This window comes from Aythya ferina (assembly GCF_964211825.1).
Source record: "Aythya ferina genome assembly, chromosome: 5".
Lineage (NCBI taxonomy): Eukaryota > Metazoa > Chordata > Aves > Anseriformes > Anatidae > Aythya > Aythya ferina.
In genome coordinates, this window is record NC_140301.1 from 45422388 (window position 1) to 45443527 (window position 21140).

Sequence of the window (21140 nt, forward strand, 5' to 3'; positions counted from 1 at the left end):
CTTCCCTCCCCACCAGTTTGGAGCGTGCCTGAGCCCCCGCTGGGCCCCAGGCACAGGGAGACTGCGGTTCCCTGCGCACACGTGTGCGCGCGCACCCTGGGTCCCCGACCTCTCCTTCCAGCCCGTGTTCAGGGCCGGCTGGCTGGGAGGCGGAAGGTCTGCAGGCAGCGTGCTGGGGAGCTGGGGGAGGCCGCAGCTTCCTGCCACCCCCAGAGCAGGGCGGGGGACGCGGTGCCGGAGCCAGCCCCAGCGTGCGGCCAGCTCCCGGGGACACCCGGCCACACGCAGCCCCGTGCAGGGATGCCGGCAGGAGGCTGCCGCTCACGTAGCCATGGTGACACCGAGTAAATAAAGCACCTTTTGCAGCGGGTGGGCTCGGTGGGGAGGGGGCTGCGGGCAGGGGGCCTGCAGAGGCAGCGCGTCCAGCCGCCAATGCCACCGGGGAGCTGCTCCTGGGCTCGCACCAGGCTGCAGAGGGCTGCCGGGGGCACAGCAGCTGCGGGGGGCAGCGAGGGACCCGCTCGCTTCCTCCCCCGTGAATCCTGCTGGATTGCAAGAGCTCGGCGCTCTCTCCCAGCCACCACGCAGCGCGGGGCCTCGGGGCTGAAATGCAGTTGATGAAAGCATTCGTGCACGTCGACTCGACAGAGCTTGTCTGTAATGTGGGGAGGGCTCGCTGCTCACGGCTGTGGGTGGAAGAGGGTTCCTTCCGTGCCGTGTTTGAAGCACGCTGGCCTTGGCATCCGGTCAGAGCCTGCCTGGCTGACAGGAGCATTGTTTTGCTCTGCTCACACCTGTCCTTTTTGTCTCTTTTTCTTTCCCCCTCCCTCTCCCCATCAGCTGCTGCTAGAAGAATACGCAAACAGCGACCCCAAACTGGCACTTACAGGCGTCCCCATCGTCCAGTGGCCCAAGAGAGATAAGGTAAGAGCTGCAAGGAGAGACAGGGGTGGCTGTTGCTGGAGGGTACCACGTGCAGTTTGGCCGGTTACCTGCTGTGCAGCTGGGGTGCAGTGGTGCAACCTCTGCACCTCCCTTGGGAGTCCGTGGGCAGTGGGGAAGCACAGCAGGGCGCAGGGTTCAGCTGCCTCTGCAGCCCTGTGGGCAGAGCCGTGTGCTCGCAGCTGCAGAGGTCTCCAGCTGCACTGGTGCCAGGGGCAGCCCCGGCTGCTCTGCATTCTGTAGCTGTGCTCAGAGGGGCTGGAGTTTGGTGTTTTTGGGGGGTGGTTGCTGGAGGGACCTTGCACTGAAGCTCTTGGTTTGCTGAGGGCGGCCTGGATGGCGTTTCAGGGGACAGCATCGCTGTTGTGTTGCCTGAGAGGTGAAGGGTGAGGTGTGGGTGTGAGATCAGCAGCCCCCCTGCCTGCTCGGCGGGCAGGCTGGCCCCTCACTGCTAGGTGGGTGTGTGCCAGGGCTTGTGCCCCCATCAGCACACTGCCCGTGCTGCAGTGCATCGTGGACAGCTTTTCTGGAGATATTTCCATGCTTTGGGTGCAGCACTCAAATGCTTGGCATACCCACAGCTCTGTCCTTGCGCTGGCCTTTTGGGCGTACGCAGTGTCGTGGCCATTCCCAGGAGGATGCCGCAGCCAGCAGTGAGTTTGCTGCTGGGACACAGCGGGGCAGATGTCTGCTGAGGAGCTGTGCCTTCCCACCCGTGCCCTGAGCAGGCACTGGTTGCTCTCAGCACACCTTGGGCTGGCAGCAGGGGTGACGGGAGCACCACTTGCAGAGCTGAGCCCCGTCCCCGTGAGGCTGGCAGAGGAACCTGGCTGCAGAGACAGGACGAGCTCTCTGTCCACGGGGAAGCGAGGGAGCGGGGTTGCTCCCTGCATGCGACTGGAGGTCACAGAGGGCAAAACCAGAAGCTTGCAGGTCTGAACAGAGTGCCCCTATCCGCCCTTCTCATGCTTCTCTCTTTTCTGTTACCAGCTAAAGCTGCAGGCACGGCTGAGGGTCCGCCTGCCCACCATCCCCATCACCAAGCCTCACACCATGAAGCCAACGCCCCGCCCGACCCCCGTCAGGCCCACCGTCTCTCCCATCGTGTCGGGTGCCCGGCGGAGGCGCGTGCGGTGCCGGAAATGCAAGGCCTGCATGCAAGGCGAGTGTGGCATGTGCCACTACTGCAGGGACATGAAGAAGTTCGGCGGGCCTGGTCGCATGAAGCAGTCCTGCGTCCTCCGGCAGTGCTTAGCGGTGAGTCTGTAGCCTGATCCTTTTCTCCAGAGGCCGCCTCAGCGTGGCAGCAGCTCTGCGGGGCTGGTCAGGGAGAGGGTAGTGGCCAAGTTTGATTCCTGGGGAGAAGTTGGCCCCTTCCCTATTGTTTGGGTGGTGAGGGAAGGGAGGAAAAGGTAGAGGAGGAGGGGGGGGGGAGGCTATCCTTCCTTGCCCTGGTATCACCCCTGCTTTCCTTTGTAGCCCAGGCTGCCTCACTCGGTCACGTGTGCACTTTGCGGGGAGGTGGATCAGAATGAGGACTCGCAGGACTTCGAGAAGAAGCTCATGGAGTGCTGCATCTGCAATGAGATTGTTCACCCTGGCTGCTTGCAGGCGAGTAGCACGTGTGCCAGGGCTGAGCGGGGCTGGGCTGCGGGGAAGGGCGCTGCTGATTGCGCTCTGCTTTGCAGATGGATGGAGAAGGACTGCTCAACGATGAGCTCCCCAACTGCTGGGAATGTCCTAAATGCTACCAGGGTGACGACGCGGAGAAGGGCCAGGTAGGAGGCGAGCAGTACCGGGGTAGGGGAGGTCAGGCCGTGCATCATCCATCTCACTGCATCCTGCCGTGGGTAGGCAGGACTCGAGCCCTTGGGAGCAGAGCGGTGGCTCCGGAGGTGCACAGGCAGGCTTGTGGGGTGGGCTGGAGGCTGGCAGGCACCAGCCCCAACCAGGGGATACCAGCTGGGCAGCAGCAAGGCCATTCAGTAGTGACCTGCAGGGGTGGGTACACTGCTGCAGCACATTTCTGGGGCCTGCACTTGGGCAAGCTGACAGCCCCTGCTCTGTCTGCGGGTCCTAGAGAGCTCATCAGCGCACCAAGGCCAGGTTCCCACAGAAGCAGCGAGGTTGGCTGGGTCCTTCGGCCAGACGGCGAGTGAGCTGCCTGCAGTGGCAGCAGTCCCGCTGGCACCTGCCAGCACTGCCCAAGAGGCCAGCCTACGGTCACCACGTCCCCTGTAGGACTGTGTCCACCACCGCAGATGGAAGCGGTGCAGCCAAGGCAAGCCAGGCTGGGGGAGGCTGCAGCACCTTCACGTTCTGGGTGATGCGCGTGCTGGGGGTGCACATCTGAGTGGCTCCTGGGTCCCCCAGCACTTCAGGTGGGCACGATGAGCACCTCTTGTCCCAGTGTCTTGTGCTGAGCTGTGACCGGGGAGTCTGCTGCAGGAGGTAGGGGATTGATTGTTAGGCACAGAGCGGAGGCCACCCCAACCTCGGAGGACACTGCTGCTGCAAGGGGTGGAGATGTTGGTTGCTGGTGTGAGTGGAAGAGGAGAGCAGGCGTGTTCCCCAGGTGCAGTGTGGCCCCACCCCTGCTAACTTGCCACCCGTCCCGCTTCCCTGCAGAAGCGCAAGGTAGAGGAGAGCGACGATGACACGGCGCAAGCCAAGGTGCTGCGGCCCCTGCGGAGCTGCGAGGAGCCCCTCACCCCTCCACCCAACTCGCCCACCCCCATGCTGCAGCTGATCCACGACCCGGCGTCCCCACGAGGCATGGTGACGCGTTCGTCCCCCGGGGCCGGCCCCAGCGACCACCACAGCGCCAGCAGGGACGAGCGCTTCAAGCGGCGGCAGCTGCTGCGGCTCCAGGCCACTGAGCGAACCATGGTGCGGGAGAAGGAGAACAACCCCAGCGGCAAGAAGGAGCTGTCGGAGGTGGAGAAGGCCAAGCTGCACGGCTCCTACCTCACCGTGACGCTCCAGCGCCCCACCAAAGACGTCCACGGCACTTCTATTGTCCCCAAGCTGCAAGCCATCACGGCCTCCTCCGCCAACCTGCAGCACTCTCCCCGCGTGGTCATGCGCCACGCGCCAGCCAGGATGCCCCCCCGGGGCGGTGGGGAGGACGAGCTGGCTGCCGAGGAAGAGGAGGAGGAGGACGATGAAGATGACGAGAACGCGGAGGAGGGGGGGGTGGCCCGCCTCAACGGCAGAGGGGGCCGGGCGCAGGAGGGCGAGGAGAGCTGGATGCAGCGTGAGGTCTGGATGTCCGTCTTCCGCTACCTCACTCGCAGGGAGCTCTGCGAGTGCATGCGGGTGTGCAAGACCTGGTACAAGTGGTGAGTGTGGGGGCGCAACGGGCAGGGGCAGCGCCGCCTGGACCGCTTGTGTCCTGATCCTAACAGGCAGCCGGAGAGAGGAAGCGGGGTGGCATCCTGCTCCCTGCGCTGCTGGTGCCTCCCTCCCCTCCCCTCCCCATCTCTGGTTTTTGCCAGGCAGCATCACCCTTGGGCCCTGTGGCAGCCCTGCTGCCCCTTCCATGTGTGCATTGGTCTTGGCTGCCCCCCTCTAGCGCCTTCCTCCTGTCCCATCCTTCAGAAGATGGCCGCAGGGTGTCCCCTGTGTCCCCCACGGTGTCCTGGCGAGGTGTTAATGCCCTCTCCTCTCCCACCGCCCTGCGTGCTCCTTGCCCTTCCCGGCCCCACAGCGCAGGCTGAGGCAGAGATGGGTTTGCTGCCTGGAAGCGCCTCGGGGGGCGCAGGCCTGAAGACAATGCTGGCAGTGGGACAGCTGTGGATGGAGGGCTTGGGAACAGATGGGGATGGGGAACCGGGAGGCTTCTAACTGCTGAGAGTGGGAATGGCTCGGTGGGAAGGGGCTGTCCCGCTTTGATCAGCGGGCATGGTGTGCCCTGGCAGCTGGAGGAGGGCGTCCCCTCCCCTGCCGCTGGTGTGGCAGCTCTAGAGGCAGGGAATGCACTGGGTCCTCAGGCTCCTGGGAGAGAGGAATAGTTTGTGCCACATCCAAGCTCTCTTGTGGCTCTTGGTGAAGCAGAGAGCATTGCCAAGGCCATGGGGTGGGACCAGGCTGAGCATTTTGCCTGCTGGGAGCAGGGAGGCTGAAGATATTTGCCCCAGCAGGGGAGCACCCAGGGGGGAGCAAGCAGGCTGGCAGCTGCCATATGGAGTCTTGTTACGTGGCAGCAAAATGCTGCTGGGGCTGTTCCGGGCATCCCTGGGTGGCCACGCATCCCCACCCGTCTGGGGAGCCCTGACAAATTGGGAAGAACGGCTTTGTGCTGCAGCCAGGGCTGTGCCAGGGCCGGGGTCCTCCCGGATTTATGGCCTCTCCCACCACAGCGCTCAACTCCCAACATTGTGCTCGTCCCCAGGTGCTGTGACAAGAGATTGTGGACAAAGATAGATTTGAGCAGGTGCAAGTCCATCACCCCCCAGGCACTGAGCGGCATCATCAAAAGACAGCCAGTCAGCCTTGACCTCAGCTGGACCAATATCTCCAAAAAACAGCTCACGTGGCTTGTCAACAGGCTGCCAGGTGAGTGTGGGCCAATGAGGGGTCCCTCGCCCCTGCCGCCAGCCGGCGCTGAGGCTTCCCAACAGCCGGACCACGCTGAGAGGTGGGCTCTGCAACCCTGGCACCCGCCGCTGGGAGAACCCCTGGGTGTCTGGATCCTGTCGCCTGGGGAGCAGCCGATAGGGATGTGGTTTCCTGTGGCTGTTCAAACTGCTCCTGCATGGAGCGTGGCTCCACGTCCCACCCCAGGCAGGGAGGGAGCCGCTTCCTCCTGCGCCTGGAGAAAGGGCAGTGGCTTGAGATACCTCAGAGCGGGCAGAGCCCGGCTGACTTGTTGCCTCTCCCGGCAGGCTTGAAAGACCTCATCTTGGCGGGCTGTTCCTGGTCTGCAGTCTGTGCTCTCAGTACCTCCAGCTGCCCCCTTCTCAGGACCCTCGATCTTCGGTGGGCAGTAGGAATCAAGGACCCTCAGATCCGGGACTTGCTCACGCCTCCAACAGACAAACCCAGTAAGCTGCTGCCATGGGGCAGGGGCGAGCGAACTGGAGAAGGGTGACGCACTCGGGCACGGGGCAGGGAGGCAGTGCTGGATCTGGAGCATGCCAGCCCAGCAGGGCAGAGCTCTGCGCGTCCGTGCTCAGCTTCTCCCCTCCCTTTGCAGGTCAGGACAATCGCAGCAAACTCCGCAACATGATCGACTTCCGGCTCGCCGGCCTGGACATCACCGACGCCACGCTGCGGCTGATCATCCGCCACATGCCCCTGCTCTCCCGCCTCGACCTCAGCCACTGCAACCACCTTACAGACCAGTCGGCCAACCTCCTCACGGCCGTGGGTTCTTCCACGCGCAACTCCCTCACCGAGCTCAACATGGCAGGTGGGTACACGGGGCTGGGGGCAGCCTGGCTGCCTGGGCTCGGCATCGCAAAGTGGCTTCTTCCTCCCCAACCTGACGTGGGAGCTCAGGGCCGGGTTCACGGAGGCATCGCAGCTCAGCTTTCCTCTCCTCTCCCCCACAGGCTGCAATAAGCTGACGGATCAGGCCTTGCTGTACCTGCGCCGCATCTCCAACGTCACCCTAATTGACCTGCGAGGTTGCAAACAGATCACCCGCAAAGCCTGTGAGCACTTCATCTCGGACCTGTCCATCAACAGCCTCTACTGCCTGTCCGATGAGAAGCTGATCCAAAAAATCAGCTAGAGACCCTCCCCCAGGCAGACTGAGGAGAAGGATAAGAGCCCAACCCACCCCTCTTGGAGAGCCGCTCCTCCACATCCCCACCTTGCCCTCTGTGTCCTGCTGTTGCCTCCCACCTGACTTGGCAGGCAGGGCCGCTGCTGGCCTCGCTCCACCGTCCTTCCTCCTTCTCCCCCTGGGACTTCCACCGATGAAGATGTCCCGCCAGGCTGGCCAGTACCAGAGGAGGAACGGGCAAATGGCAGGGAGCCTCGGCGTGGAGGCTGGCCGCTCTTAAGGTGGAGGTTGTCACAGAGATCTCTGTGCAGAGAAACGGGGCCCCCTCTTCCCCCTGCTTTTCCCCTCCTCCCTGCCATCTCCTTGCCTTGAAACACTTGTCACTTCCCTGTTAGCACAAAGCTCGAGGGTCAAGGTCTCTCCAAGGAAGAGGGAGCGGAGCTGGAACAAACCCTCCCTGTCTGTGCCACCACCAGCTCGTTGCTCGCCCTGCTCTCTCAGCCCCACTAATTACGGTTTTCCTTGTCTGACTGCGGGGGCTGTGATCGAGTTCCCCTCCTTCTCCCCCCACTCTTGTGCGTCTGGGTGGCTCTTTTGGTGTCAAGGGCAGGAGCTCTGCAGCCAGGGGCTGGCAGCTTCTCCAGCCACGGGGCTGGAAGCAGAGGCTCTACGGGCCGTTCTCCCCCTGCCCCAGGGGGTGAGGCCGGGGACAGCGCTTCCACGCTGGGGCGGTGGCAGCTTTTTTTGAGCACCGCGTGTCCCGAGGCAGCCCCGCGCTGGGGCCGGGCACTGGCTGGGAGCAGGGGAGAAACAACAGGTACATCAGAGCTCAGGGAGGACCCAGAGCAGCAGCTGAGGGTGAGTGAGCACATTGGGGGGGACAGGAGCTGCCTCCTCTTCCTCCCCAGCTCCCTGCGCGTGGCCCAGACTCACGAAGCACTCTGGGGCCGCACCAGCCAGAGGGGCGACAGCTGCTCTGTCTGCCCAGGGCATTTCAGCCTGGGACTGAACTGGCACAAACGCCCCGTTGCATTGTCCTCTCCTTTCCCCCACCCCATTTTAGCTGCCATTTTTCCTTTGCAATGAATGGTTGGTCCAAAGAACCTCTCTCTCGGGCAGCAGAGAGCTTTTTGCACTTTAAAAAAAAAAAAAAAAAAAAAAAAAAAAAAGAAAAAAAAAACACCACGAAAAAAAAAAGAAAAAAAATCCAAAAAAAAAAAAAAGCAAGAGATGAAGAAAAAAAAAAAAAAAAAAAAAAAGGTTGGAATCTTCTTTTGGGTCACTATTTTCTTTCCCTCCCTGCCCTGCCTGTGCCTGGACGTTCCCCATCTCCCCGGTGCCTGGCTGCCTCCCCCCTTGCGGCGTGCGCGGCCGGCACAAGGCAGCCCCCGTGTGCCTCCGCTCCCCAGCCCTGAGGAGCGCCGAGGGGTAGGGATGGGGCAGAAGCAATAAGGGAGGAGAAGCAGCCACGGCCGGGCCCCGGCCCCGCTCCCTGGCCGGCGGCTGGAGGGGGACACGGCGGTGGCTGCCAGGGGACGGGGGGGGGCTTCGAGCAGAAAGCGGCCCGGGCGAGAGGAGGACGGGGGGAGCCGGCACCCGGCGGGGACCTCTCCCCCGAGGCTCTCCTTGGCGGTGGCTCCCGTGAAAAGACAGCGGAAGAATCAAAGTTTTTCTTTTTTCCTTTGGATTGGGTTTTTTTGAGTTTTGCCGTGAGAAGGGAGAGAGGTGGGGCCGAGCTGACAAGGAGCTGGGGGCGGCGCGGGGAGCCCCGGCTGCAGGGACTCCAGCCCTCGCCCCGGCCCCCCTGGCGGGCGAGAATCCACAAGGAAGAAAAAGAGAGAATTATATATATAAAATCACTTAGTGATTTAAAACCAACCCAGACTGCTCCCTAAAGACAAGTCCTGCAAGAAAAGTCACTATTGTTTAAGGATTTGGTTGTGTTTTTGTTCTGTTTCAGTCCCCTCCCTCTTCCCCCCTCCCCCCCCACCCCCGGAGAAATATTGTAAATATATATTTTTTGTTGGCGATTTAGAGTCCATCTCTGATGTTTGTGCTTTAAAATTAAATGTAAGCATTAAGGGTAAAAGCAAACCCGGTCTCGCGCTCTCTCCGTTGGCACGGTTCGGGCTGGGGGGGCCGGGCTGGGGGGGGGGGAGCCAGCTGGCCTTTTATTTTTATTGTCGTTTTCTTTCTGTTTTGGCTTTATTTTTTGTTTGTTTGGTTGTTTTTTTTCCTTTATAAGCGTTCTTTGGTCTCCGTTTTGGAGAGGGTCTTGGCGTATTGCGGCAGGTAGGGGAGCGACGGTGGCGGGGGGGGGGCGGAGGGCAGCCGCCGGCCTCTATGGGCGATGCTTTTGTTTCTCGGGGGCGGAATTTTTTGGAATAAAAAGTTAAAAAAAAAAAAAAAAAAGAAAAAAAGAAGAAAAAAAAAAAAAAAAACAAAACAAAACGGCGTCTCGGCTCTGCCCCTCGTTTCTCCGTTGGCGGCCGGGCCGGGGCTGGCACCGGGCGCCTCCCGCGGGGCCCGGCTGCGCCCAGGCGCCCCCCCGAGGCCCGAGGCGCCCCGGGGGTGGGGCGGGCGGAAGGGGCCGGGCCCCGACACCGCCACCGCCACCGGGCCCGCCCCGCTCCGGCTCGGGGCGGCGGGGCCGAGCCCGTGCCCTTCGCCCCGCCGAGGCGCCGCCAGGCCCGGCCTGACCCGGGCGGGGGCGGGGGCGGGGGCGGGGGCGGGGGCGGGGCCGGCACCGGGACGGGGCGGGGCGGGGCGATTCGGTTCCGGTTCCGGTTCCGGTTCCGGGTCGTGCCGGTGCCGGCCGCGGCGGGCGGCCCCCGCGCAAGATGGCGGACCTGGAGGCGGTGCTGGCCGACGTGAGCTACCTGATGGCCATGGAGAAGAGCCGCGCCGCGCCCGCCGCCCGCGCCAGCAAGCGCATCCTGCTGCCGGAGCCCAGGTGAGCGCCGCCGCCCCGGGCCCGGGTCCGGTACCGCCGGGGGGCGGGGAGGGGGGGGAGGCACCGGGGGGGGGGGGGGCTCCGGGGGGTGCCGAGCCCGGCGCTGAGCCCGGCGCTGTCCGGCAGCATCCGCAGCGTGATGCAGAAATACCTGCAGGACCGCGGCGAGCTGGCCTTCGACAAGATCTTCGCGCAGAGGATCGGTGAGTGGGGGCACCGGGGGGCACCGGGGGGTACCGAGGGCCCCCCCCCATCCCCTATCCCTCCCCCCGGGGCTGTGTCCCCCCCCCCGGTACTTCCCCTCCCTGTCACTTCCCCAGCCCGTTGCCCAGCGGGGCAGGAAGCGCCTCTGGCTTCCTCCCGGCAGCGCTGGTGGTTTCCTCGCATCCGCCCCGCGCCCTCCGCCCACGCCAACCCCCCCCCGCTGCCCCCCGAGCCCCTCACCCTGCCAAACCCCCGTCCCTTGCTCTGGGGGGGTGTGGAGTGGGGCAGGAGCCCCTCACGCCGTGGCTCTGCCCCTCCCCAGGGTACCTGCTGTTCCGGGATTTTGCCCTCAACCAGGCAGAGGAGGCCAAGCCCCTGATGGAGTTTTACGAGGAGGTGCGATCCCATGGGCAGGAGGGGGCCGGGAGCGCGACTCAATGCCTGCGGACCCCACCGATACACGGTGTGCCCGGGGCACCCAAGGGAGACGGTGCCCTGGGCCCCCGGGACCTGGTAGCCACGGGTGCCAGCCAGCAGGACGTGGCACCCGGTGGGGCTGGGGTCGCGTTCCCCAGGGTGCTGGACCCAGGGGACTCCCCGCCGTGGGCTGCGTGTGCCCTGCGTGGGGCTGAGCCCCGTGGGGAGCGCTGTGCCATGGGAGCTGTGCCCTCACCAGATCAAGAAGTACGAAAAGCTGGACTCGGAGGAGGAGCGAGCCTCCCGGAGCCGCCACATCTTTGACCATTACATCATGAAGGAGCTGCTGGCCTGCTCCCACGTGAGTGCCGTGCTGTGGGGAATTACACCCTCGTTTACACAGCCCTGCGTGGGCTCTGTGCCCCCAGCCCGTCTTCCTGGGGTGACCCGGTCTTGTCTCGCCGCACAGCCCTTCTCCAAGAGTGCCACGGAACACGTCCAGAGCCGCCTGAGCAAGAAGCAGGTGCCCCCAGACCTCTTCCAGGTGGGCAGCGCTGGGGACAGACAGGGGGGCACTGCCACCTCGGGTTAATCCTTACGGTGGTGACAGGGGGCTGTGGGAACCCCAGAAGGTGCGAGGACCCTGAGGGATGCTGGTGGGAGGTGGTGAGCGGAGGGGTTCCCGTGGGGTTCTGTTGGGTCACTTGGGGCTGGAATTAACAAGGGTTAATTAATTGACTCCTCGGAGGGTGGTGGTGGAGACACCAGGTATAGAGGTGACCGAGGGTAACAGTGGGGTCTGCAGGGGCTGGCAGTGATGACATGGGTGACCCTGGGTGGCAGCAGGGATGTGAGAAATCGGGGGGCGGGGAAGGAGATACCCCAGGTAACGATGGGACCGAGGGGCACGCGTGGCACTGGGGACGCAGCACTGACTCCTGTGTCCCCCAGCCCTACATTGAGGAGATCTGCCAGAACCTGCGTGGGGGCATCTTCCAGAAATTCATCGAGAGGTGAGGCGGGCGCACAGCCCCTCGGCGACCAGGGTGTCCCAGCCCAATGGGGACGAGGGTTTCCCAGCCATGGGGCGGGTCAGGGCCCCCTTCTTAGTGAGGAGCTCTAGGGGTGTTGGTCCCCAGGGCAGGGACTCGGGGCTCGTCACCTCCAGGTCTGGCCTGAGGTCTGTGTCACCAGACGGGGGTTCCACCTTTCTCCAGACGACTCCCAGGGGTCCCGCAGCTCTGCGACAGGTCTCGGGGGGGTCTCCGCAGGGGTCCCTCACTCTGGCCCTCTCTGTGCTTCATTGCAGCGACAAGTTCACGCGGTTCTGCCAGTGGAAGAACGTGGAGCTGAACATCCATGTGAGCAGGGATCCCTGTGCTGCTGGAGAGGGGACGTGGGTGCCGGGGAGGAGGCTGCTGCCGTGGCGCTCGGAGGGGCACCACACAGGGCAGGGGCACCCTCGCATCCCCTGGGCAGCTCCCGCGGGTGCTGGCAGTGCTCCTGCACTCACCTTGAGGGTGTTCACGTTCCTTCCCCGGAGAAACTGAGGCAGCGTGCGGGACAGCCCCCCCCGGGACGTGCCGTGCAGGTGCTCAGGGGTGACCCTGGCCTCTTTCTTGCCCGCTCCAGCTCACCATGAACGACTTCAGCGTTCACCGCATCATCGGCCGTGGCGGCTTCGGGGAGGTGTACGGCTGCCGGAAAGCGGACACGGGCAAAATGTAACGGGGGGCAGGGGGTGGCCGTGGTCCCGCAGGGGTGGGGGATGCGGTGACGTTGCCGTGACGATAGGTGTTAGGGGTTGCAGCGGTGTCACCATGGCTGCAGCTCTCCTGGAGACACGGGGACGTCAGGGGGGCCGTGGGCGGGAGCTGGGTGCGGTGACGTGGCTGCGGGTGCTGGCGGCACAGGGACGAGGCGCCACGAGCAGCAGCAGGGGACCCTGCAGGGACCCTTTGTCCCCCAGGTACGCCATGAAGTGCTTGGACAAGAAGCGCATCAAGATGAAGCAGGGCGAGACCCTGGCCCTCAACGAGCGCATCATGTTGTCCCTTGTCAGCACAGGGGTGAGGGCACTCGGGTGTGGGAGCGGGCTGGCATGCTGGCCACGGATGGGGTGCTCCTGGGCACCGCCAGCGCTGCCTGACCCCGTCTCTCGTGCCAGGACTGCCCGTTCATCGTGTGCATGTCGTACGCTTTCCACACGCCTGACAAGCTCAGCTTCATCCTCGACCTCATGAACGGTGAGAGGCCCGTGGCTGCTCCCTGTCCCCAGGGCTGGGACTCCCTTGAGCCCCCGCCTGTTTGGGCGTCCCTGGGGGAGCAGAGGGCAGTGCTGGAGTGACAACTGGTCCCCCTTGCTGCAGGGGGGGACCTGCATTATCACCTCTCACAGCACGGCGTCTTCTCGGAGGCGGAGATGCGGTTCTACGCAGCCGAGATCATCCTGGGCCTGGAGCACATGCACAGCCGCTTTGTGGTGTACCGTGACCTCAAGGTGACCGTCCCCATGGGCACACATGGACCCCGCAGGCATCAGGAGGCCCCTCTGATGTCCCCAGGCCCCGTAGAGACCCCTGACCCTGCAGCAGCCCTTGGACCCCATGGGCAGCCCCAGGTCCCATGGACACTCCCAACCCAGCAGGAAGCCCCCGGGCACCGTGGGCACCCTTGAAAAAACCCCGTGGGCACCCTGGGGACCTCAGCGGGTGCTTGCAGGTCCTGCAGGTGCCTAGGGCCTGTGGGCACCCCGTATCCCATGGAGTGCCCCAGCCTGACACGCGTGGGCAGCCCAGCTCGGTTGCCACCCGTGCCTGCGGGCAGGGCTCGGGCTCAGGGGCAGCGCTGTGTCCCGGCAGCCAGCAAACATCCTCCTGGACGAGTTTGGGCACGTCCGCATCTCAGACCTGGGCCTGGCCTGCGACTTCTCCAAGAAGAAGCCCCACGCCAGCGTGTGAGTGTGCCTGCGCCCCCCCCGCCCCCCCTCCCCCACCTGCTGGTACTGCCCCTGACCCTGCTCTGTGCCTCCAGGGGCACCCACGGCTACATGGCCCCCGAGGTGCTGCAGAAAGGAGTGGCCTACGACAGCAGCGCCGACTGGTTCTCGCTAGGCTGCATGCTCTTCAAGCTGCTCCGGGGGTGAGTGCATGGGCAGGGGGCGCAGGAGGGGTGATACAGGGACACCACTGAGCCCCACTCCCCACGACCACAGGCACAGCCCCTTCAGGCAGCACAAGACGAAGGACAAGCACGAGATCGATCGCATGACCCTCACCATGGTGAGTGCAGGGCACTGGGCATCGGGCTCAGCATGGAGGGAGGTGGGGACAGAGGGTCCCTGGGGGGTGAGCAGCCCTCAGAGCGTGTGTTGGTGCCACCTCCGTGCGTGTGTGTGTGCGCAGAGTGACACCTGTGTGCGTGCACACGCGTGCTGTGTGTGTTTCCACATGGGTGTATGTGCATGGGCACCTGTAACCATGCGCACACGTCAGTGCGTGCGCCTCTGCGTGCCAGAACATCTCAGGTGCGCGTAGGTCCCCGTGCACACGCGTGCCTGACTCTTCGTGTCATCAAATGCATGCCACGGTGCGTGCGTGCCCTCACACGCTTGTGCAGGTGTGAGCAGCCGTGCCCTCGCCCGCAGGCCATCGAGCTGCCCGACTCCTTCTCCCCTGAGCTGCGTTCCCTGCTCGAAGGGTTGCTGCAGCGGGACGTCAACCGGCGGCTGGGCTGCATGGGGCGTGGGTGAGTCCCGGTGGGCAGGGGGAAGAAGGGGCCCACTGCAGCCACACCGCAGCCCCCGGGGGAACCACAGCGCTCACCCCTCCCTTGCTCCTCAGGGCTCAGGAGGTGAAGGAGGAGCCCTTCTTCAAGGGTCTGGACTGGCAGATGGTTTTCCTGCAGAAGGTGAGGGGCACGGCACAGGGGCGGGGGTGCGGGGGCGCAGGAGGCACCCCCTGGACACCCCCTCTCCCACTTGCAGTACCCACCGCCCCTGATCCCACCCCGGGGCGAGGTGAACGCAGCTGACGCCTTCGACATCGGCTCCTTTGATGAGGAGGACACAAAGGGCATCAAGGTACTGGGGCGGCGGGGCTGGGCTGCTGCCCACATGCAGGGAGGCAGGGGGCTGGGGTGGGCGCCTGGCGCTGACCCTGTGCCTCCCTGCCAGCTGCTAGAGAGCGACCAGGAGCTGTACCGCAACTTCCCGCTCACCATCTCAGAGCGGTGGCAGCAGGAGGTGACAGAGACGGTCTTTGACGCCGTCAACGCTGACACGGACAAGCTGGAGGCTCGCAAGAAAGCCAAGAACAAGCAGCTGGGCCATGAGGAGGGTGAGTGGGGCTGGGTGTTCTCTGGGTCCCCCGCTGCCTCTGGCTGTGCCCGGGGGGTCCCAGCGCTGACACTCTCTCCCCTGGTGCTGCGGAGACAGACTATGCCATGGGCAAGGACTGCATCATGCACGGGTACATGTCCAAGCTGGGCAACCCCTTCTTGACGCAGTGGCAGCGCCGCTACTTCTACCTCTTTCCCAACCGCCTGGAGTGGCGTGGGGAGGGCGAGTCGCCGGTAAGGCGGGCAGGGGCGGGGGGGGAGCAGGGCGAGCCGTGCAGGGTGCAGCTGGTGGGCATCAGCGGGGGCTCCAGGCAGCGGGATGTGCACCAACAGGCACGGCACTGTGAGGGGTAGAGGGCGCACGGGGACGCGGGGGGCTCGGCGTGGGTGTAGGGACTGGGGGCTGGGCTGAACCTGTCCCCCCAGCAGTCTCTGCTCACCATGGATGAGATCGACTCAGTGGAGGAGACGCAGGTGAAGGAGCGCAAGTGCATCCTGCTCCGCATCCGCGGCGGCAAGCAGTTCGTGCTGCAGTGTGACGTGAGTGTGCCCTGGGCCAGCCCGCTGGGTGCTGGCCACCTCCCGCCCCTCGCCAGCCATCCCCTGGGGGAGGGCTAGTCACTTTGGCTGGGCACTGACTACATGTTGCCTGGTGCTGGCAAGCCCTGAGCCCTGGTGCCACAGGGAGCCCTGCTCTGACCTGTGCCCTGCCCCGCAGAGTGACCCCGAGCTGGTGCAGTGGCGGAAGGAGCTGCGGGACGCCCAGCGCCAGGCCCAGCAGCTGCTGCAGCGAGTGCCGCGCATGCAGAGCAAGCCCCGCTCGCCCGTGGTGGAGCTCAGCAAAGTGCCGTTCATCCAGCGCTCCGCCAACGGGCTCTGACCACGCGCCCTCCTCCCCACCTCCCACCCCACCTCTAATTTATTGGGTTGGGTTCCCACGTGCCCCTGCTCCTCGGCATCCCTGGGCCAGGCACTGCGGGGATGCCCCGTGCCACATCCAGCCCTGTGCCCAGGCACCCCCGGGGGCGGGCGTGGAGGGGGCTCAGCCGCCAGCAGGGAGCTGGTGCTGGCCACGTGGCTCGTTCCCCGGCGTCCCCCTGGTCCTCTGCGACCTGTCCAGCTGAGATGAAGGTAGCCCCATGCCCTTCTCCCCGCCTGCTGCTCTGCCCCCAGCCTGGTGCCTGCTTCACCACCGCCATCTGTGCCAAACAGGGCGGGCGGCTGCCCCCCCCCCCTCCACACAGGTCAAGACCTGCCCCTTCCCTTCACCCCTAGCCTTTGCCCTGGCCCCTTTTGTGCCCGTCCTGTGGGTGCCAAGTCCTTTATGTGCCCGTGAGAGTGAGTGCGTGCGTGCTTGCCTAGGGGACCCCTGTAAATACTGTGCTATGGGTCCCCTGCCCCTCCGTCCCCCCCCTGCGCTGGGTGGGGGCACCCCCAGGCAGGGGGTGGGCAAGGAGAGGGCAGCAGGGTCCCCCTCTGCGTGCTGTCGCCTTGCTGCCCGTGTCCCCAGCGCCGGGGTGCCGTCGTCGCCCGTTTCCCCCAGCCCTGGTGGCATCTGTAAATATTGGTCTGCAGCCGCTGCGCTCCGGGGGGATGATGCTGGCGGGGCGCCACGGGGCAGGGCCTGGGTGTGAGTGAGATTTTAATGAGCGGAGACGTGAGAATGGAGAGAAAAAAAAAAGAGAGAGAGAGAGAGAGGAAAAAAAAAAAAAAAAAAAAAAGAGTTTTTATAATAAAGATGTGGAAAAACACCGTCCGCCTGCATCCTGGGGCGGGAGCCTCCGCGCTGTCCCCGGGTGACCGCGGCTCTGCCGGCGTTCCTGGGCCGCTCCCCGCCCGGGGGCTGCGCCCGGCGCCGGCGGGACGGGACGGGAGGGGACCGGGGGGCGGAGGGGGGAGCCCCCGGGGCACCGCTGCCCCCGCTCGGCTGAGGGACGAGACGGGGGTCCCGGAGCCGGGGGCGGTGCTGGGGCCGGGCCCCCGCGGTCCCCGTGCGCGGTGCCCGTGCGCGGTGGCGGCTCCGCGGTGCCGGTGGCGGCCCCGGTGCTCCCGGCCGCCGTGCCCGGTGCCGGCCCCGCCCCGCGCCGCCGCGCTGCGCCGCCGCCGCCGCCGCCCCCGCGCGCAGCCATTGCGGGCAGGCCCGGAGCCGCGGCACGGCCCCCCCCGCGCCCTGCCCGGCCCGCTGCGGCCCCCCCCCCGGGGACATGGTGCGGGGATGGCCCGGGCCGCCGACACCTTCCCGCTGCACCGCCTCGTCTGGCACAACCGGCACCAGGCGCTGGACAGCGCCCTGCGCTCCGGATCGGTGGGCGCCGCGCTGCCGCCGCCGCGACGGGGGGCCGGGGTTTTTTTGGGGAGGGGGGGGGAGCACCGGGGGGATCCGCACCGCCGGCACCGGGCACCGGGGGGGAGCTGGGGAGCGCTGGGACAGGAGGGGGTGGGGGTGCTGGGAGCTACGGGAGGGGGCTCCGGGATGGGAGGGGACCGGAGGCGCTGGAGTGGCTCTGGGGGCTGCGAGAGGGGGGAGACGGGGAGGCTGCGGGCACCGGGGGCACCGGGGGCACCGGGACAGGGTGCTGGGGCAGCGGGGGACGGGGAGTGCTGCGGGGACAGGGCCTTGCGACCGAGGGACTGGGGCTGGGAGCGCTCGGGGGCTGCTGGGGACAGGGGGGAGCTGGGGGCGCAGGGAGCTGGGGGGGCTGGGGGGTGACGGGGAGGGCACGGGGCGCCTCGTGACCCTGCCCGCGCCCGCAGCACGATGTGGAGCTGATGGACCCCCGCGGGCGGACCCCGCTGGAACTGGCCGTGTCCCTCGGGCACCTGGAGTCGGCGCGGGTGCTGCTGCGGCACAACGCCAACGTGGGCCGGGAGAACGCCAACGGCTGGACAGGTAGGTGGGCACGGGGGGCCGCCGGCGCAGGGCGGGAGGCGCAGGGACACCGGTGCTGGCGGCGCCCGGCTGATGGCACCCCGTGCCCCAGTGCTGCAGGAGGCGGTGAGCACGGGGGACCCCGAGATGGTGCAGCTGGTGCTCCAGTACCGCGACTACCAGCGAGCGACGCGGCGGCTCGCCGGCATCCCCGAGCTGCTCAGCAAGCTGCGTCGGGTACGGCCCTGCCGGGGTGGGCACCGGGCACCGCTGGCGCTGGGGTCCCGCCAGGCTGGGGACTGGGGGTCACGGAGGCTGCTGGCGAGCTCCTGGGGCCCCCCGCAGGACGCCCATCTCCCCCAGGACCCCCCAATCGGTTGTTCCCCAGACCCCCTACCCGCAATTCGGCCTCTGCCGAGGATCCCCACTGGGGCTCTGTTCCCCCTGGGACCCTCCTGCTGCAGCCCCCCCGCCGTGTCACCCCTCTGCCCTGTGACGCCCTCATCTCTTCCAGGCCTCCGACTTCTACGTGGAGATGAAGTGGGAGTTCACGAGCTGGGGTGAGCAGGGCCGGGGGCTGGGGCCGGGGGGGGCCGCCCCCACCCTGCTGCTGACGGGTGCCGGTGCCGCAGTGCCGCTGGTCTCCAAGGTGTGCCCCAGCGACGTCTACCGCGTCTGGAAGCGGGGCGAGAGCCTCCGGGTTGACACCACGCTGCTGGGCTTCGAGCACATGACGTGGCAGCGGGGCCGCCGCAGCTACATCTTCAAGGGAGAAGGTTGGCTCCAGGACCCTCAGACCCTGCAACCACCCCCCAGGAGTCCCCCTGGCACCCGTGCATTGCACGTAGTCACCCAGACGGACGTTGGATCCCCTACGGAGACCCCAGATGCCCCCAGGGGCAGGGGCAGGCTGGGTGCCGGGGGTTCCCATCCCTGCAGTGGGCATGGTGGGGCCAAGGGCAGGCGCTGACCCCCCCTTCCCCACGTGCAGAGGAGGGGGCGGTGGTGATGGAGGTGGACCACGACAAGCAGGTGGTCTACACCGAGACGCTGGCGCTGGCCCTGCACGAGCCCGACCTGCTGCTGGCGGCCATGCAGCCCTCGGAGGAGCACGTGGCCGGGCGGCTGACGTCGCCCATCGTCTCCACGCACCTCGACACGAGGAACATCGCCTTTGAGCGGTGCGTGGGGGGGTGCTCGTGGCGGGGAGGCCAGCAGGGCACAGGCGTGGTGGCCGCGGGCCTGATGCCTCCACACCCCTTCCCAGGAACAAGTCGGGGATCTGGGGCTGGCGCTCGGAGAAGATGGAGGTGGTCAGTGGCTACGAGGCCAAGGTGCGCCTGGTGGGGCGGGGACAGGGGGGCTGTGGTGTCCCCAGGGCTGACCCTGTCCCTGTGTCTTGTCTCTGCAGGTGTACAGCGCCAGCAACGTGGAGCTGGTCACCAAGACCAGGACTGAGCACCTCTCTGACCAGGACAAGTCACGCAGCAAAGGTGACAGCCCCAGCGACCGTGGGGGGGGGCTGCCAGCAGTGGGGGCTCACCCCCCTCCCGGGTCAGGGCCCTCCTCCTTCCTGGGTGCACTGCATGTGGGGTGATGTGGGGCAGCCTGGGGGGTGACATGGGGCTGCCTGTGGGGTGATGCTGGGCGCTATGGGGAGTGATGTTGGGCATTGTGCAGGAGTGGTATGGGGCATCGTGGGTGGTGATGTGGGGCAGCACGTGGGGGTGATGTGGGGCACGGTGCTGGGTGCACGGTGCCTGCCTGCACTACCCCCTGCACCTCGGGCTCTCCCTGCAGGCTCCAGGACTCCCTTTCACTCCTTCCTGGGCCTGGCGCAGCAGCACGGCACCCACAACGGGGTGAGCGGTGGGCAGGGGGCCTGGGGGCGATGCGGGGCAGGGCAGGGCTGAGCCGTGCCCCCTGCCACCGCCCTCCCCAGGCACCCGTGCTGCAGGCGGCCAGCCCCACCAACCCCACGGCCATCACCCCCGAGGAGTACTTCGACCCCCACTTCGACCTGGAGGCCCGCAACATCGGGCGCCCCATCGAGGTGTCCAGCAAGGTGCAGAGGTGAGCACCGGGGCCGGGGGGAGGCAGGACATGGTGGCGGGGCGCGGGGGGCTCCCTGTGCCCACGCCGCTGCCCGGGCAGGTTCAAGGCGACGCTGTGGCTATGCGAGCAGCACCCGCTGTCGCTGGCGGAGCAGGTGACGCCCATCATCGACCTGATGGCCATCTCCAACGCCCACTTCGCCAAGCTGCGCGACTTCATCACCCTCAAGCTGCCCCCTGGCTTCCCCGTCAAGATCGGTGAGGTTGGGGCTGCGAGGCCGGGGGCTGCGGGAGGGGCAGGGCCCGCCTGGCACGGGGCCGCTGACCCCCCCCCGGTGCCCCCAGAGATCCCCCTCTTCCACGTCCTCAACGCCCGCATCACCTTCAGCAACCTCTGCGGCTGCGACCAGCCGCTGGGCTCCGTGCGGGTCTGCGCCCCCGCCCAGCCCCCGGGCGCGCAGCCCCCCGGCCCTGGAGGTGAGCGATGGGGGTGCCCCGGGGAGGGTGGGGGCATCGGGGTGGGGGGATCCCCATGGGGGTGGCGTGAGCGCAGGGCGCTGCGGGGTGCTGCGGGGTGCCCCACGGGCAGTGGCGGTGCCCCCAGCGGTGGCGGTGCCGCAGGCTGGCCCTTCCCGTGCGAGGTGGAGCCGGGGGTGTTCGAGGTGCCGCCGGGCTACACGGTGCTGGGTGCGGGGCGCAGCGAGCCCCTGCGGGACGAGGACGACGACCTGCTGCAGTTCGCCATCCAGCAGAGCCTGCTGGACGCCGGCACCGAGACCGACCAGGTGAGGCCCCGCCCCCCGCGGAGAGGCCCCGCCTACATCATGGCCACGCCCCGTCAGGCTCCTCCCCCTTCGCGCGAGGCCCCGCCCCCTCGCACGAAGCCCCGCCCCCCGCAGGTGACGGTGTGGGAGGCGCTGACCAACACGCGGCCCGGCGCCCGCCCGCCGCCCTACGACGAGGAGCTGCAGCTGGAGCGGTGAGGCTCCGCCTACGGGGGGGCGGGGTCTGAGGGGGGAGCCCCGCCCACCACGTCCGAATGTGTGCGGGGCTTGGTGGGAAGGGGCGGGGCTCGGAGGCATCAGGGCGGGGGTGGGTAGGGAGGTGGGCGGGGTTAGTTGGGATGGGGGCGTGGTTTGATTGGAGGGGCGGGGCTTGATGGGGCTGGGGGCGGGGCTTGCCCCGGGGGCGTGGCCTCAGCGCTGTCCCGCAGGGCGCTGCAGGAGAGCCTGCTGCTGCAGGCGGGGCCCGGCGCCGTCCCCCCGGCGGGGCCCCCACCGGGGGCAGGAGGCGGCGGCGCCCCCACCCCGGTCCCGGCGGCGCCCCCCGGTTACGGCGGCAGCTTCGCGGAGCAGCTGCGGCTGGCCATGGCGCTGTCGGAGCAGGAGCAGGAGGAGCGCGAGCGGCGCCGGCGGGAGGAGGACGAGGAGCTGCAGCGCATCCTGCGCCTCTCCCTCACCGACAAGTAGCGCGGGGGGGGCCCGGCACCGGGACCCTCCTCCCGCACCCCGCCGGGCCCGGCACGGCCCCCCCCGTGCCCCCCGGTGCCGTGCGGGGTCCGTCGGGGCTGTACATAGGCTATACATACAGACGTACCCACCGCGCTGTGTCCGACTGTGCCTGGCCGCGGGG

At 66.9% G+C, this 21140-nt stretch overlaps 3 protein-coding genes across 6 annotated transcripts in view; all 3 read left to right on the top strand.

Annotated features, from left to right (window-relative positions):
• The window catches only part of KDM2A (lysine demethylase 2A), a 39508-nt gene extending 30741 nt beyond the window's left edge, over positions 1-8767 (top strand). For 2 of the 3 annotated variants that reach the window (XM_084522497.1, XM_084522498.1), the window contains exons 14-23: positions 841-924; positions 1933-2199; positions 2422-2553; positions 2631-2720; positions 3023-3223; positions 3571-4283; positions 5336-5499; positions 5829-5987; positions 6140-6355; positions 6498-8767. In XM_084522497.1, the coding sequence (XP_084378623.1) occupies positions 841-924; positions 1933-2199; positions 2422-2553; positions 2631-2720; positions 3023-3223; positions 3571-4283; positions 5336-5499; positions 5829-5987; positions 6140-6355; positions 6498-6679 (2208 nt within the window). In that variant the 3' untranslated portion in view covers positions 6680-8767. The remainder of the gene's footprint in view (positions 1-840; positions 925-1932; positions 2200-2421; positions 2554-2630; positions 2721-3022; positions 3224-3570; positions 4284-5335; positions 5500-5828; positions 5988-6139; positions 6356-6497) is intronic. The other variant, XM_084522499.1, reaches the window with a different exon arrangement.
• A 603-nt stretch (positions 8768-9370) lies between these two features.
• GRK2 (G protein-coupled receptor kinase 2) lies at positions 9371-16336 on the top strand. 2 transcript variants are annotated; one of them, XM_084522502.1, is made up of 21 exons: positions 9371-9626; positions 9753-9829; positions 10153-10226; positions 10507-10608; positions 10717-10791; positions 11199-11260; positions 11557-11608; positions 11880-11971; positions 12217-12316; positions 12415-12493; positions 12617-12747; positions 13109-13203; positions 13281-13388; positions 13462-13528; positions 13894-13994; positions 14090-14156; positions 14233-14328; positions 14422-14584; positions 14683-14819; positions 15015-15125; positions 15304-16336. In XM_084522502.1, the coding sequence occupies exons 1-21, from the start codon at positions 9514-9516 to the stop codon at positions 15463-15465; spliced, it is 2064 nt and encodes a 687-aa protein (XP_084378628.1). In that variant the 5' UTR covers positions 9371-9513; the 3' UTR covers positions 15466-16336. The 2 variants fall into 2 exon arrangements, with proteins under 2 accessions (XP_084378628.1, XP_084378627.1); XM_084522501.1 differs by having other exon boundaries at positions 9373-9626; positions 15012-15125.
• On the top strand, positions 16231-21109 carry ANKRD13D (ankyrin repeat domain 13D; the record flags this gene model as incomplete). Its single annotated transcript, XM_084522500.1, has 15 exons — positions 16231-16890; positions 17340-17475; positions 17567-17691; positions 17969-18014; positions 18087-18230; positions 18446-18635; positions 18722-18788; positions 18866-18947; positions 19255-19316; positions 19397-19527; positions 19609-19766; positions 19854-19985; positions 20130-20293; positions 20408-20487; positions 20722-21109. 15 exons carry the CDS (start codon positions 16231-16233, stop codon positions 20975-20977), a joined length of 2433 nt encoding a protein of 810 aa, XP_084378626.1. The 3' UTR covers positions 20978-21109.
• Positions 21110-21140: the final 31 nt, after the last annotated feature.